The sequence below is a fragment of the Tachyglossus aculeatus genome, chromosome 3 (assembly GCF_015852505.1).
Source record: "Tachyglossus aculeatus isolate mTacAcu1 chromosome 3, mTacAcu1.pri, whole genome shotgun sequence".
Taxonomy (NCBI): Eukaryota; Metazoa; Chordata; class Mammalia; order Monotremata; family Tachyglossidae; genus Tachyglossus; species Tachyglossus aculeatus.
The window spans coordinates 65,260,722-65,275,473 of record NC_052068.1 but is presented as its reverse complement, the minus strand read 5'-3'; the positions used below and the strand labels follow the sequence as shown (position 1 = coordinate 65,275,473).

The 14,752-nt window shown below is 51.5% G+C and overlaps 2 protein-coding genes across 3 annotated transcripts in view; one reads left to right on the top strand and one right to left on the bottom strand.

Moving 5' to 3' along the window:
* Positions 1 to 14,023, top strand: part of VSIR (V-set immunoregulatory receptor) — a 31,726-nt gene extending 17,703 nt beyond the window's left edge. The window contains exons 3-8 of the mRNA XM_038744226.1: positions 1,739 to 2,182; positions 3,508 to 3,564; positions 8,780 to 8,887; positions 10,501 to 10,528; positions 11,165 to 11,352; positions 11,627 to 14,023. Coding sequence (XP_038600154.1) covers positions 1,739 to 2,182; positions 3,508 to 3,564; positions 8,780 to 8,887; positions 10,501 to 10,528; positions 11,165 to 11,352; positions 11,627 to 11,664 — 863 coding nt within the window. The 3' untranslated portion in view covers positions 11,665 to 14,023. The remainder of the gene's footprint in view (positions 1 to 1,738; positions 2,183 to 3,507; positions 3,565 to 8,779; positions 8,888 to 10,500; positions 10,529 to 11,164; positions 11,353 to 11,626) is intronic.
* CDH23 (cadherin related 23) overlaps positions 1 to 14,752 on the bottom strand; it is a 425,144-nt gene that overhangs the window by 68,367 nt on the left and 342,025 nt on the right. The window lies entirely within an intron of this gene.

The following is a 14,752-nucleotide window of genomic DNA, read 5'->3' as shown; positions in this document are numbered from 1 at the left end:
TGTACTAGAGGCCTAGTGTGTGCCGAGCACTGAACTGGGCATCTACTGTGTGCTGAGCACTCTACTGGGTACCTAGTGAATACTCAGCAATTCAATGATCGTTGATCCTCACGGAGCAAAGTACTGAATAAAGGCTTACTGCATGCAGAGCACTGTACTAGACAACTAGGGAACACACAAAAGAAATAAAAGACACGATCCATGCCTGCAAAGGATTTACAATCTAATGGAGTAGATGGTAAACATAAATAGACCAATGTACTATAGTTCTACAGTTGGGAGTGAGGACATATATTGGATGCTAGTAAATAGTAGTAAAACAATCTACCAAATCTGCTATTTTCTACTCTCCCAAGCACTTAGTACAGTGCTTCACACTCAGTTCGTGCTCAGTAGATTCTTCATTCATTCAATCAATCATATTTACTGAGCACTTACTGTGTGAAGAGCACTGTACTAAGCACTTGGGAAGTGCAAGTTAGCAACATATAGAGACGGTCCCTACCCAACAACGAGCTCACAGTCTAGAAGGGGGAGACAGACAAAGAAGCAAAACATATAGACAACTGACTGATTAATAATAGTATTCATTAAGCACTTACAGTGCTGTACTACGTGCCGGAGACTGTATTAAGTGCTGGGTGCTAGATAAATCAATATTTAAAGAATAAACAAATTCATGAATCCTAGAGAAGCTGATGAGAGAGAGAGCGTGCCTGGGAGGATGGGGGGATTAATCAAGGAGCACCACCTGGAGGAGGTGACTTCGAAAGGGGACCAGGACATGTTTTGGCAGGGCTAAGAGCTGGGGTGGATACATGCAGAGAAAGGTGTGATGGGTGAGTCCAGTCCAGTTAGGAGGTGTGCTGGGTGACGAACCTCTCTCCCTGCCTCAGTTTCCATGTCTGCTCAGTTTCTTCATTTTGACCATTCTGATTGAAAATATTTTTTATGCCAGTCTCCTGTAATAGAGTATAAGCTCCTTGTGGTCAGGGGGCTAATCACTTGGTTATTCTGTACTTCCCAAGCATCTAGCTCAGTGCACCCTACCAAAGAGGTGCTCCTTAAATGCTGCTGCTGCTACCACTACTACTGCTACCACGTCTAGTACAGAGGTCTTGGCTAACTCTATGTGTACATATCTGTAATTCATTTACTTATATTAAAGTCTGTCTCCCTCTCTAGACTGTAAACTCATTGTGGACAGAAAATGTGTTTGTTACATTGTTATATTGCACACTGAACAGCTTAGAAGCAGGGTGGATAGAGCATGGGCCTGCATGGATAGAGCATGGATCACCTTGTAACTTCCCCGGTGCTTAGAACAGTGCTTTGCACATAGTAAGTGCTTAATAAAAATACCATTATTATTATTATTATTATTATAGAGCAGTGTGGATAGAGCGTGGGCCTGGGAGTCAGAAGGACCTGGGTTCTACCATGTCTGCTGTGTGATTTTGGGCAAGTAACTTAACTTCTCTGGGCCTCAGTTACCTCATCTGTGAAATGGGGATTAAGCCTGTAAGTCTCATGTTGGACAGGAACTGTGTCCAACCTGATTAGCTTGTATCTACACCAGTGCTTAGAACAGTGCTTGGCACATAGTAAGCACTTAACAAGTACCATTATTATTATTATACTACTGCCCCAAGCGCTGAGTACATATCTCTGCACACAGTAAGTGCTCAATAAATACAATCTGACTAACTGACCGACTGGGCTCTTTGTCTCTGGACAGGCCATCTGGAGGCTTTCAAGGTCAGCTCTCTGTACTCGCTCTACGTCTGTCCGGAAGGGCAGAACGTCACCCTAACCTGCAGGATCTCTGGACCCTTCTCCGACTGGCACGACCAGATCTACAAGAAGTGGTCCTGGAGCCCCCGTGAGGACCAGAACTGCTCGGGGAGGCGGCCCATCCGCAATCTCACGGACCACGACCTGCACTCCCACCAGGGAGCCGGTCACCACCGGGCCAATGGCAGCGTGGGGCCCGGCCCCCACAGGGAACGCGCCCAGCGCCACGGAGTGGAGACCAACTCGGACCACCATGGGACTTTCTGGATCACCTTGGTGAACCTGACCCAGCAGGATGGTGGCATTTACTGCTGCTTCGTGGCGGATATTAATCACCATCATGTGAAGCAGCGGTCCCACGGCCTCATGGAGCTGCAGGTGCAGAAAGGTGAGAGCCTGGGGTCTGGTGAGGGGGCGGGACCTAGGAGAAGGGGACTCTGAAGGGCCTGTAGGACCGTGACCTGTACCAACTAACGGAAGGTGTGACTAGGGCTTAAATCACGGATATCCAGAAAATGGCTCTGCTATTTGTCTGTAGTGTGACCTTGGCCAAGTTGCTTCACTTCTTTGTGGTCCAGTTACCTCATCTGTAAAATGGGGATTGAGATTGTGAGCCCCATGTGGGACATGGGCTGTGTCCAAACTGATTTGCTCATATCAACCATAGCACTTAATATAGGGGCTGGCACATAATAGTAACAATAATAATGATTGTGGTATTTGTTAAGAGCTTACTGTGTGCCAGGCATTGTACTAAGCTCTGGGGTAGATACAAGCAAATCAGGTTGTACAGTGTCCCTGTCCCGCATGGGGCTCACAGTCTTAATCCCCATTTTACAGATGCGGTAACTGAGGCACCGAGAAGTGACTTGCCCAAGGCAACACAGCAGACAAGTGGCAGAGCCGACATTAGAACCCAGGATCTTCTGACTCCCAGGCTCATGCTTTATCCACTATGCCATAAGCTTAACAAATACCATTATTATTATTATTATTATTAATAACTGAATCATTGGGGCCCATCTGATCATCTCATATCTACCCCCATGCTTAGCACATAATAAGTGTCAGCTCCTCAAGGGAAGGGATCACATCTACTAACTCTACTGTATTGTACTTACCCAAGCGCTAAGTACAATTCTCTGCACACAGTAAGCGTGCAATAAGCACCATCGATAGGTCGATTGAAATGTCATAATAATTACAATAATAACGAAAGAAGCCTAAAAATATTCTTTCCCCTGAATCTTCTCAATATTACTGGCCAAAAAATAGTTTCATCTGAAATATGGGATAATTGAGTCTAGTATTTTCTGGGTCTGAAATATCTAGTCACCTAGAAAAGTGCACATATTGTTAGGGTTTATGATAGGGCCCCATGAGATAGTTGAGGATCAGGAGTGTGCAGGACTCAGGTGCGCGTGTGTGTCCATGCATGAGAATGGGCATGAGTGGATATGTATATGAGCGGGTGAAGCACTAATGTGGGTGAACATCGAAGTGAACGGGTGGGTGCGCGTGTGTGAATATTTACAGGACCTGTATGTTTTTTTAAAAAAATGATATTTGTTAGGTGCTTACTATGTATCAGGCACTGTACTAGGCACTGGGGTAGATACAAGCTAATCAAGTTGGACACAGTCCATGTCTCACATGGGGCTCACAAGGGATGGGGATTTTCTTAACTCAGTTTGTTGTCTTCTCATCCCTCAGGCCAAATGTCACAGTCCAAGTGCACGCTGCACCTGCCCTCCAATGTTGATGGTGAAAGTAAGAACTTCTCTGCATCCTCCCATCCTCTATCTCTTACTCCCTATTGCCACTCCTCTTCCTTTCAGGCCTCCATCTCCCCCCACACCCCATGGGCATTGGGTGGGCACAGACATCCTCTGCCTTCTAGAGCCTTCAGTCAGAACCGGAGACAAGCTGGAGCAATTGGCCCAGGAACACATGGTGGCAGGGCTGAGATGGTCTGTTGGCTTGGAAGACCTCAAGTTCCCTGCCATTAGGGCTGGGTTGGGGATGGGGCTGGGTGGTGGGTAGGACTGGTATGGCCAAAGCCACAGGCGCTGAATCCGTAGAGACAATTCCTACTTTGGCTCACATGCTTTGCCCTGCTGCTGCCTGGGTGATCTCTGGCTCTGGGAGCTCTCCTGTCTGACAATGATTTGGAAAAATCCATCAATGGTCATTCTGAGGGCCCTGCTGCCCATCTGGGTGGTGCCCTTCTAACTGCTGGGCTGGGAGTGGGCAGGGCCAGTCCAAAGAGGGTGGGACCTAAGACACTTCCCTCAGGCCAAATGGGCCTAAAGACAGCCAAGTGGCCCCATTTAAGAGCAGGAGGCAGGGGCCCTTAAGATGGCTTGGGTAAAAAGATCAATGGGTCCATTTCTCCAAGCACAGCCTACTGTCCCCTGAGGGTGTGATGGGTGGTGGCCGCTCTCCCTGAAGCATTGTATTTGGCCCCCAAACAACCCCCAAACTGTATTTGGCAGCTTCCTCCTTCCTCCTGCTGAAACTCACGGGCAGGCCGGACTAAGAAGCCCTGGGGTGGAGGTGACATTTACACTGAAATGCTCTTTTTGTTCTGATTTCATCTCTGACTGAGCTGGGGTTTGGGGGAGATGAGACCATGAAGCCTTGGGCACTGAAGTGTTAAGGGTGGGAAATTGGCCAGGGCTAGTGCCTTCCCCAGAGGCTGCCACAAAGGAGAACAAGTGGGCATTCAGCGTGTGGAACAGGGGAATTCAGGAGATGGGCACTGAACAGGCTAACTTCTCTCACCCTTTCCTTCTACCTCCTCTTGGCCTTCCAGCCAGATTAACCCTGAATCAACCACTGAGCAATGAGCAAATTGGGAATTGGAATGCTGTTTCTGGCCCCTCCAGCTCTCCTTAGTTTGAGGACCCTTCAGGGATACTCTTGGGTGGGGGCTGCCAATTTTTAAGAGGTGCTGGGAGAGGCCAAGTAAGCCAAGCAGCCTCCTTTTGGGGTGATTCTTGCCCAGGCCCTAGATGGACCACTGTGACCAGAAGCAGTGACTCCTGGAATCACTGTTGGGTACTGTCGGATTTGCCAGAGTTTCTCTGTTCCCTTCAGTTTTAACATTCACATGACTTATGATCTGAAAGTTAGTCCTAGAGATTAGAAGTTGGGTCCTAGATCTTTTGGAGGGTAGGAGCAACAGACATTCCAAGAATACAGAGGAGACCAGTGAGAAGCCAGCTGGTTTTCTTCTACAGTTCTTTCTAAAAAACTGTGGATAAGAGCACTTAGAGTATTTTGGATCTTGGGAAATAACCCAGTAGCTGCAGGAACAGGCCCGAACCAGTGCATGAATCGTAACAAAAATGAGTATAGTTTCATTATCTCAGTTCATCCTAAAGATATCCCTGCGAGGTAGAGAATGGTAGGTATTATCATCCCCATTTTACAGATGAGGAAGCTGAGGCCTCGAGAGGTTAAGTGACTTACAAGGAATTGCCCAGTCAGCGAGTGGCAGAGTTAGGACTAGATGCTTAGGCCCAGGAAATGGAGGGGTGTTGAAACACCCACTCATGGCAGAATGTGGAGGACTGAGCAGGTTATTCCTGAGTCTGAACTGTGAAAGCAGAAGCTCTGAAGGCCTGAAGTCTGACAGATTTTCCTTTGACAGACGTCCGCCAGGACGTCTGCTTCAAAAGCATCAAGATCCCAGCCATTTCATCTGCACTGTCAAACAGTCAATCGTATTTGTTGAGTGCTTACTGTACCCAGAGCACTGTATTAAGTGCTTGGGAGAGTACAGTATAACAGACACATTCCCTGCCCACAGCTAGCTTACACTGGTCCGGCCTTCTCCTGCTCACTCTTTCCTTGGAGCTCTTCCAGTTGGAAGCCTTCCCAGAAGTGGAGGGATGGACTGGATGATCTGTGGAAGTCACGTGTCCTCCCCAGTGCTCAGTATAGTGCCTTGCCCATTGCAACCTCTAACAGTGGCTCAGTAACCATGTGGATTGGTTTCAGGGCCTTTGGAATCTGTTTCTCCCATTTGGTGGGGAGAGCCTTGGAATTCAGGGGATTGGGATTGGGACTCTGGCCTTGGTGTTGCCGGTGGGTAAGGTAAAGGGAACGATTATTTACATATACTCATGCATGCCCCCTCACAGCGAGTTGGGGTGAGGGTTCGTGAGGAAGCTTTAACAAGAAAGGACCTGGAGGATACTGTAGCTATCATTCCTACAGGGTTATTGAGCCTTGTGGGTGACTGAGAGGTCAAGTCTTATATTCACTCCCAAATTCTAGTACTGGCTGCCACTTTGTTTCTTTAAGAGAATGACATTGAGAGGAGATTTCTGTTTCTGCTTACAGGGCATTTACACCTTTCCTTGGTCATCTGTCTGATAGTCCATCCCTTTTTTTATTCTGCCAAGTTTTTCTTTATACCTAAATTGAATCTGTCCTGTTAGCCCATTTCCACTGAAGTATAGTTATGACAATAACACCATGTTAAATAAATCTAGTGATTTTCCTGTTCCAAACCACTTTCCCATTAGTGATCAAATTTTATCCTTATAACACCTCTGTGAGGTATGGTGGTGGGTGGAGAAGCCAAAATTAACTTGTATCTACCCCAGTGCTTAGAACAGTGCTTGACGCATCGTAAGCACTTAAGAAATACCAAAATAATAATAACAATCTCCATTTACGGAGGAGGAAACTGAGGCCCTGAGAGGTTAAGTGTCTTACCCAAGATAACACAGGGGGACAATAGCCAAGCCAGGACTAGCTGACCCTACTCCTTCCCCTACATGATCTTTTCTTCATGGAAATGGAGGACAGCTGGTCACTGGCCTACTCAGAAGAGCCTCTCATAATAACAGTAATAAGAATTTGTTATTTGTTAAGCGCTTACTATGTGCCAGGCACTGTACTAAGCGCTGAGGTGGATACAAGGTGGATTCTAGACTGTGAGCCCGCTGTTGGGTAGGGACCGTCTCTATATGTTGCCAACTTGTACTTCCCAAGTGCTTAGTACAGTGCTCTGCACACAGTAAGCGCTCAATAAATACGAGTAAATGACTACAAGCAAATTGGGTTGTACAGTCACATGGGGCTGACAGTCCTAATCCCCATTTTACAGAAGAGGTAACGGAGGCACAGAGAAGTTAAGTAATAATAATAATGATGGCATTTATTAAGCGCTTACTATGTGCAAAGCACTGTTCTAAGAGCTGGGGAGGTTACAAGGTGATCAGGTTGTCCCTCTGCCCACAGTCATAGGGCAGACAAGCGGCAGAGTCGAGATTAGAATCTAGGTCTTTCTTACTCCCAGACTCATATACTCTATCCACTAGGCCACTCTGCTGTCTGTCATAGACTTAGAGAGAGTAGAGCAGAGTGCCCCTCTGTTTTCTCTTCTTAGGGAAGAAGAACCCCTTCAGATTCCAGTTTCTGCCCCTGCCCTCCTTCTCCCTGTCCTCCAGATGCTCCCAGTTCCTTCCTGCCTCTGGGGTCATGAAACCAGATTTGAGCTGGTTCCAAGGTCTCCAGAAGCCCTAGGCTGGGTCTGCCCAGTTGACCTGTGTGTTCTAATCCTGAAATTGCAAATCCTTTGGCCTTTGTCCCTGCAGTCGCCTGCTGACTTGGAAAGAGAGAGGCTCAAAGCCCCTCCTGGCACACTCCTTAGGGGCATCAGGAAGGTCCTGAAACAATAGGCTGCTGACCGGACACCAGCCCCTTCCGTCCGGCGCTGCTGCCTCAATGAGCTGGCGCAGCTCCCAGCAACTCCCAGTAGGCCCCGTTGCCGGTCTGTCAGTCCTGGCCTCCTGCCCCACTGGATGTCCCCTGGGGACGATGATCAGATCACCTCATTCCCCACCCTCCATCCCCCAGGTTGGCTCGCTTTTCCTTGGGGATCAGGGGAGAATCCTAAAGGGACAGGAAGCTCAGGGCTTGCCTGGAGAGGCGGCCAGCCACTCATCCTTCCACTCGGTAAAAGCCGCCCACCAAAGGTCTTCCAACGAGAGTGGAAGACCTTGCAAAAATCCCCTGCACTTTGGGCCGAGATTCCCTCCAATTCCTTCACCATCTTCCTGAGCTCCTTTAAACCTCAGCCTCACAACCCCACACACATGTGGTCAAGACTCCCTGGGTGGAGGGGTGGGTGGGAGGCAGTTATCCCCATGGGTCTCCAGTTCACAAGCCAGCCATACCTAGGACCTTGGCCAGGGAAACAGGCCTTATTCTTTAGGCCCCTGGGCTGCAGTCCACTGATTGCAGCCTCAGGGCGGGACCCTGACACAGCAGGAGAGAATTTGTCTGGGGTGTTGTGTTGCTAACATCTGGAGTCAGCAAGCTGTAGTGTCCCGGGGTTTAAAATTAGACAGTGAGTTCTGGAGAGTAGAAATACAGCGTGACCTCATGGGCTCAGTTAGGCTTCTACATTCTGCTCAAGCCCAGGCTTCCGTACTGAGAGACTTTCCCCAGGTCACTGACCCTGAGTTGTGGGGGCCGGGTTGGGGCATCCATTAAGAGGTAAGAAAGGGTCTCTAAAAAGAGAAGGGGGAGAGATTCCCTCTCCTCCCCCACCGCCTCTTTTGGGAGCCTCAAGGGCTCTCATCAAAAGTATGGCCTCAGAGAGTTTCGAGTGTTTTAGAGCTTGGAGCACAAGTTACGACTCAGAGAGAGGAAGTAACTTGCCCAGGGTCACATGGGCTAGCAGTGGCCAAACTGGAATTAGAATTTAGCTCTTTTTAGTTACTTTGCCTGCAGACTCAGCACTGTCTCCCAGAGTAGGGACCAACCGGCATCTGGGCAGGCACCCTGGCGGGGGTGTTGAAGTTCTCTTTTCTTTGTGAGGATAACTCTTCCCCCTCTTGGATGGTGGCCCTCTTGCCCTTCAAGCCTTAGTTTCCCTAGAGAAGTGAATTTGAATTGAAGCAGAACTGGTCATCACCCAGCCTGCTCATAGGCCTCACCTTGGCTACCTTTCTTCCCTTTTCAGACATCACGGCTGCGGCTCTGGCCACTGGGGCCTGCATCGTGGGAATCCTCTGCCTGCCCCTCATCCTGCTTCTTGTCTACAAGCAGCGGCAGGCCATTTCCAACAGGCGTACGTATCTCTGGTGTCCTCATTCCTGCCCCCTCCCCCCCTCCCAACCAGGTCCTCCCTCCTCCCCAGGTCTCAGTTGTCCTCTCTCATGGTTCTCATGGGGCAGGAGTTATCCCCTCAGTTTTCCTCCTTGGAAATCAGATGGGAGAGAAAAACTGGGGAAACTGAGGCAAAGAGCTGGGGAAGGAAGCCCTGGAACTCTCCCAACCTCTTCTACCTCCTAGCTGTTCCCTTGCAATTCCCCAGAAAGGCTGACAGTACAAGAATCAGCCACACGTGACTTCCACCACTCAGACAGTGTGGTTCCCAGACTCTCCCCGACCCAGGTCATTTCAATCTACTGTCTGATTGTTTTTGGCCTGTATGTGCAATCAGTGCTAAGGGTCCCTCTATTGCCAAAGGGTTGCATCCTCAAGAGAGAAGAATTGGCGCTGATAGGATACTGTTTCAGGGAAAACGTGGATTTGCATCTCACCCCCTCCAAAAGTTCCCTGTTGGCCCCATATTTGTAGGTTAAAATACTGTGAAGCCAAAGCAACCATCTGGAACCTCCCCCATCTCCCCGCTAAACCCACACATTAACGATTGAACCCCCTCACCCTCATGGGCCAGCTCTTGTCTCCCCCACAGTATCCCTTGCCCTGCAGCTGTTGAACCCCACAGGCACAAGCCCACATGTCTCTGCCTTCTTTTTATGCTTTGATTCACTCTTTCCCTGAAACCACTGTAATGAGTGATGCTGTTAAAAAGAATATCATCCACACAGAATCAGCTCCAGAGGCAACAGTTTAGGCAAAAGTTCGCTGTAGCTGTTGATTCCCGGGAGCTTGGAACAGGATGGCGGGGGTGGGAGTGAGTTATTATGGGGGCTGAAGTGGACACGGCAGCCTCTGTCCTCCTCCTGCCAGCTGACATCATCTGAAAGCCATTGCAAACTATGTGGAAGTTCCTATTTCTTGGGGTCTTGCTTTGGAATAACAAGAAGTGAAGGGGACAGAACCGGGGGTGGGAGGGGGCAAAGAGGGGAAGGAGTGAGGTGGAGCTGAGCTGGGGCCTGAGAGAGATGAGGAGCATATGGCTTCTGGGGGCTTGGTAGCCCAGCGAGAGTGTATGTCCAGCTAGCCAGCTGACAGCAACCAGCGCTGCCCTTGCCTTGGCCAGGCTTCCCCCCATTCAGAAAGTCTTTGGCTGCGGGAAGAAAATACAGAGGGCCTAGTCCTATCAGAACCAGTTCCCTGGCTCCATCTGCTACTTGTTTTCCAGATGAATAGGTAGTTTCCGTTCCCTTTACTCCAAACCACAGTGACCAGAACAGGGAACTATGACTTTGGAAAACAAAACAAACTCATCAGCACGGAAAGGAAGAGGGGTGGGGGTACGGGAGGAGGTTGGGGGGGGAGGGGCGGAGACCAGACTAACCCTTAGTGTCCCACAGTCCTACACGCACCTGCTTTCTGGTTGGGAGCAGGGGCCCAGATGTTTGGCTGGAGAGAGTTTTCCCTTGCACACCCCAGGCAAGGGGATCCAGCTAGGATGAGGGTCTGCTGGGCTGCTGGGGCTACTTCTCTCCAGCCCCCTGGCTGGGTTAGGACTGACCCTTTGCTTTCCCACAGGTGCTCACGAGCTGGTGAGAATGGAGAGGTAAGGAAACCCCTCTTCCTTGCTCTCTACAGCTGGGTCCAGCCTGCTCCTGGGCTCAACCCCAGCTTTCTCAGAGCCACCTCCTCCTCTCCTCCTTCTCTTTCTCCCTTTCCTCCTCCTCCTCCTTCGCCTCCCTCTGCTCACTGGCTTGGAGTTGGGTTGGCCCTGGTCCATGTGATGTTGAGTTGAGTGGAGTTCCCCATGCATATGTTGATTTCACCTAATTGTGGCTGGAGTAGGTCTTCTTGTCCCTGATCCTAATGTCCTGTCTAGACTTCTTCCACACCCCGGACCTACTGGGCTCCTCTTGCTCCCAGGCTAGTCTAGTGCAGGAAAGGGGCTATGATGCGGGAGTGGCTGGGCCAGGGGTATGGAGGCCTTGGAAGTGAATGTGGGCCCCAGGGCAGGGGCAGGGGTAAGAATGCAGCTCTGCCACATACTCTGTGTAGCCTGGCCTGGCACAATTGGGGCATACTGCTGGGAGGGGAGGATTCTGGGCTAGGGGAGGGAAAGAGGCTGAAAGCCAGGAGAGTGCTGGGTTTTGGGGTGAGCTGGGTCAGGGCGAGGCTGGTGTGGGGTTCCTGGGAAAGGTGGGCAGGCCAGGCAAAAAGGGTCACCCTTTTGGTTCTCTGACAGTAATACCCAAGGCATCGAGAACCCCGTCTTTGATGCTGGGCCCCCTGGACCCGCCGAGTCCAGACCCATGCCCTTGGTGAACAGCTTGGCCCGACGACAGCAGTCCGAGTCAGGGCGGCACCTCCTCTCAGAGCCTAACACTCCGCTCTCACCCCTGGGCCCAGGCGATGTCTTCTTCCCATCCCTAGGTAAGTGCCCATTGCCTGGAAGGTGAGGCTTGGAAGGTGGCTGAAGTCCTTCCCCTGCTAAGGGGACTCCCCTGCCTCTCTGGCCTGGATTTCCCACCTTTGGCAAGTTAGAGGATGATTAAGATGGGCGGGCCTGCAAAGCATCATCCCCATGCTCTGCCATTGGCTGGGCTGGCCAAGATAACAAGGGGAGGTGGCCTGGAGGGTGGGAGGTGGGCCAGGGTGGAGGGCAAGGAGAGAGCCCTCCTTAATTCTTCTTGCCTTTCTTGTCCAGAGCCCGTCCCGGATTCCCCAAGTTCTGTGACTGCATAGCCTGCCTGCCTGGGGGATGAGATGCTTTTGGAAGACCTGGCTGTGGAGGAGCCTCACACCAGCACCGTAGCAGGAAGGCCTCTGTGAATGCAAGCCTCAGACACTTCGTGCCTTGCTCGGGCCTCTTCCCTTCCAAAGGGCTCAGAAGTTGGGAAATCTCTCTCTCCAGAGTCCTCAACTCCTTGTCCTCTGGCCAGGGACTGTGACTTCTACTAGAGGAACAAACAGTCCAACGGGGTTCGGCCAGGACTCTGGGTTCTTTCTGCTCTGTCAGCACACATGTCTCCAGGCCTCTGCTCTGCTTCCATCATCTCCCTTGCCCGGATCGGCCCACAGATTGTGTGCCTCAGGGAGGTCCGATGTGGAGCCCTAGAGGCAATGGGGTGCTCGCCTTTTCCACTTGGGGAGTCCTGGATCTGTGTGAGGGCAGAGGGGTATATTCAGGTCCCTGGGCCAGGGCCTCTTCCAGGGCTCAGGAGAGGGAGGGTCCTCAAGGAACGGGTGTCTGTCTCACAGAGGAACCACACCAGTTTATGGGCACATGCCTCAGGACACCACCCCAACTGCTTTCAGACCGTGGGTGGCTGCCCATAGGTCTCCAGCACCCTGGTTTCCCACAGGCCCCTGGTGGTCCTGACCACCCCTGTTGGGTAAAGTGGCCTGTGTGTTGTGGGCAGCCAGGAGCCTGTGGCCAAACTACAGAGTTTGTACTTCCCTACATTGTCCCTGCTTTTTTTGTTGTTTCCTTCCACACTGAGGGTTCCTCCCTGCCTCAACTCCCTTTGCTACACTCTCTCCCCAATTCCCCCCATTTCCTTCCCTTCCCCCACTTCCTGGAATGTTCCTTCTGGGAGGACTGGGTTGAAACGGCAATCCTGACCTGAAATATGGAATAATGATGGTCTCGCTCAGTCTGCCCTGGGCCTGCCTCCTGCAGGACTGAGGAAAGGGAGGCCCCACCACACCCCAGCCCCCAAATCTGCCTGGGGCAGTGGAAATGGCCCCCTGCTCTGATGGGGACACCAGCCTGACTCTTCTCCCTCTGTGTTGCCAGCCCTGGAGGTGCCTGGCAACTAGAGAACCTAGAAGCCAAGGGAGATGGAGCAGCCTACCTCTGGACCCCATGATGTTGCCATCCCAAGGGGAAAGACTTGGCCAATTTCCCAATAAAACCAGAAGCAGTGGCAGGAGCTGGTGGTTTGGGGTCCCTAATGCATGGCAGGCAATGGAAACACCCAGGCCTACTAGTGTCCAACTTCACAACCCCGAAGCCTCATTGCCCCCTTGGTTCTGCCCAATGGTTCTAGGAATCTACCAGGTCCAAGAGCCCTAAAGTTGCAGCTGCATCTTCTGTTCTTTGGCTAGGAAGCACTGAACAGCCAGAGGAGGTAGGCAGGGGAGAATTAGGCAGCCTGGGTCTACGAAGGACACCTTGTTTCAGTTGGAATCTCCTGCTGTCTTGGGCTCCAGCCTGGGTTTGGCTGGAGGAAGGGCTTGTTGCCCTCTCAGCTCTGGACTTGGGGCCTCAATGCTGGCTGCCCAGGGGCACTTCCTTGAGGGGGTAATGAGGATCACTTCCTGAGCTAGACTTCCTGAGGCCCCTGTGGGTTCGGTAGAGATCACACCTTGCTTCACCCTCCCCAAGAGCTCCTCTCTGTAGCCAGAGAGTCCTGTTGAAACAGGAAGTGTCTAGGGAGTGGCTCCCAGTAGTGTTATGGACCAATTTGCTCCTTATATAAATTGTATATCATTTGAATCACAGATTACATCTCATCCTGGCAGCATGGAGAGTGAGCGTGCCCAGATCTGGGGAATGGGGAGTAAGCATGCCCAGCTCTGGGGAAAGAGGGTGAACATACTCAGCTCTGGGGAATGGGGAGTGAGTATGCACAATTCTGAGGAGTGGGAAGTAAGCATGCCCACTTCTGGGGAGAGGAAGTGAACAAGCTCAGCTCTGAGGAGTACAGAGTGAGCATGCTCAGCTCCCCATTGCCCATCTCTGGGAAGTGGGGAGTGAGCATGCCCAGCTCTGGCGGAAGGTGGTGAACATGCTGCTCTGGGGAGTGAGCTTGCCCACCTCTGGGGAGTGGGGAGTGAGCATGCCCAGCTCTGGCAGAAGGTAGGGAACATGCTCAGCTGCAGGTAGAGGGGGTGAGCAGGCTCAAGTCTGCTAGAGAGGTGGAAGACCTGGCCAGCCTTCCCAACACTGGAAGAAGAAGTCATGGCCAGGAATGGTGAGGAGGAAGATGAAGCACCATGTAAATACAGGGGCGGAGCACACTCTGGATTCTGCTGCTGCTGCTGCTGCTGCTTTAAAAACCAGCCCAGACTTGTGATTTAAATAAAGATATTCCACCTAGTCGGAAAGCTCTATTCCCTGGTCAGCAGGCCCGTGTGGGAGGAGCATGTGGCTGGAGATGGGAAGAGTCCTTCCTGGGGCCCATTCAGGGGTTGATTAGCGAGTATTGGGGTTCACTCTGGGCCTTTTCTGGGCCCACCAAGCCTGCTTGGAGCCTGATCCAGCTAGGTGGGCTGGGTGCATTGGCCCCTAGAAACACCCGGGCTGGAGACCCCGGATGAGTGCCTCAGGGGCCCCAAGCGGGAAGGAGCTGAATTTCTCTGAAGTTAGGCCACCTGCCCCCAATTACAGCAAGTGGAGCATCTCTGAGCATCTCTGTGGTGAGAGACAGAGAGCAGGCTCTGTAGCCACAGCAGCTTCTACCCTGACATGGCCACAGGACTGCAGCGAGGGGCCAGGGCAGGGGAGCGGGAGAGTGCAGCACACTTCCTTCACTCAGCCTTTTCTAGGTGCAGCTTCTCTCTCTTCTTTTTTCCTCTTTTTTTCTACTGTGACTGTGGTTTCCTGTTTTTAAATGTATCCAGCTCAGCCCATCTCCATCCCTCACTGGTCACCTGGCCATTGGTCATGGCGATGTGACGGGGCGGGAGTCAACCCTCTGAGGTCTGGCAGTCCAACAGGTCAGAGCCGGATGGGGCCACTTGGCACTAGGCCATAGGTGGGCACTGCTCATGCCACCATCTGGGCCGTATGAGAGGCCCTGGTTTCCTCAGTGAAAGGAGCTGGGCA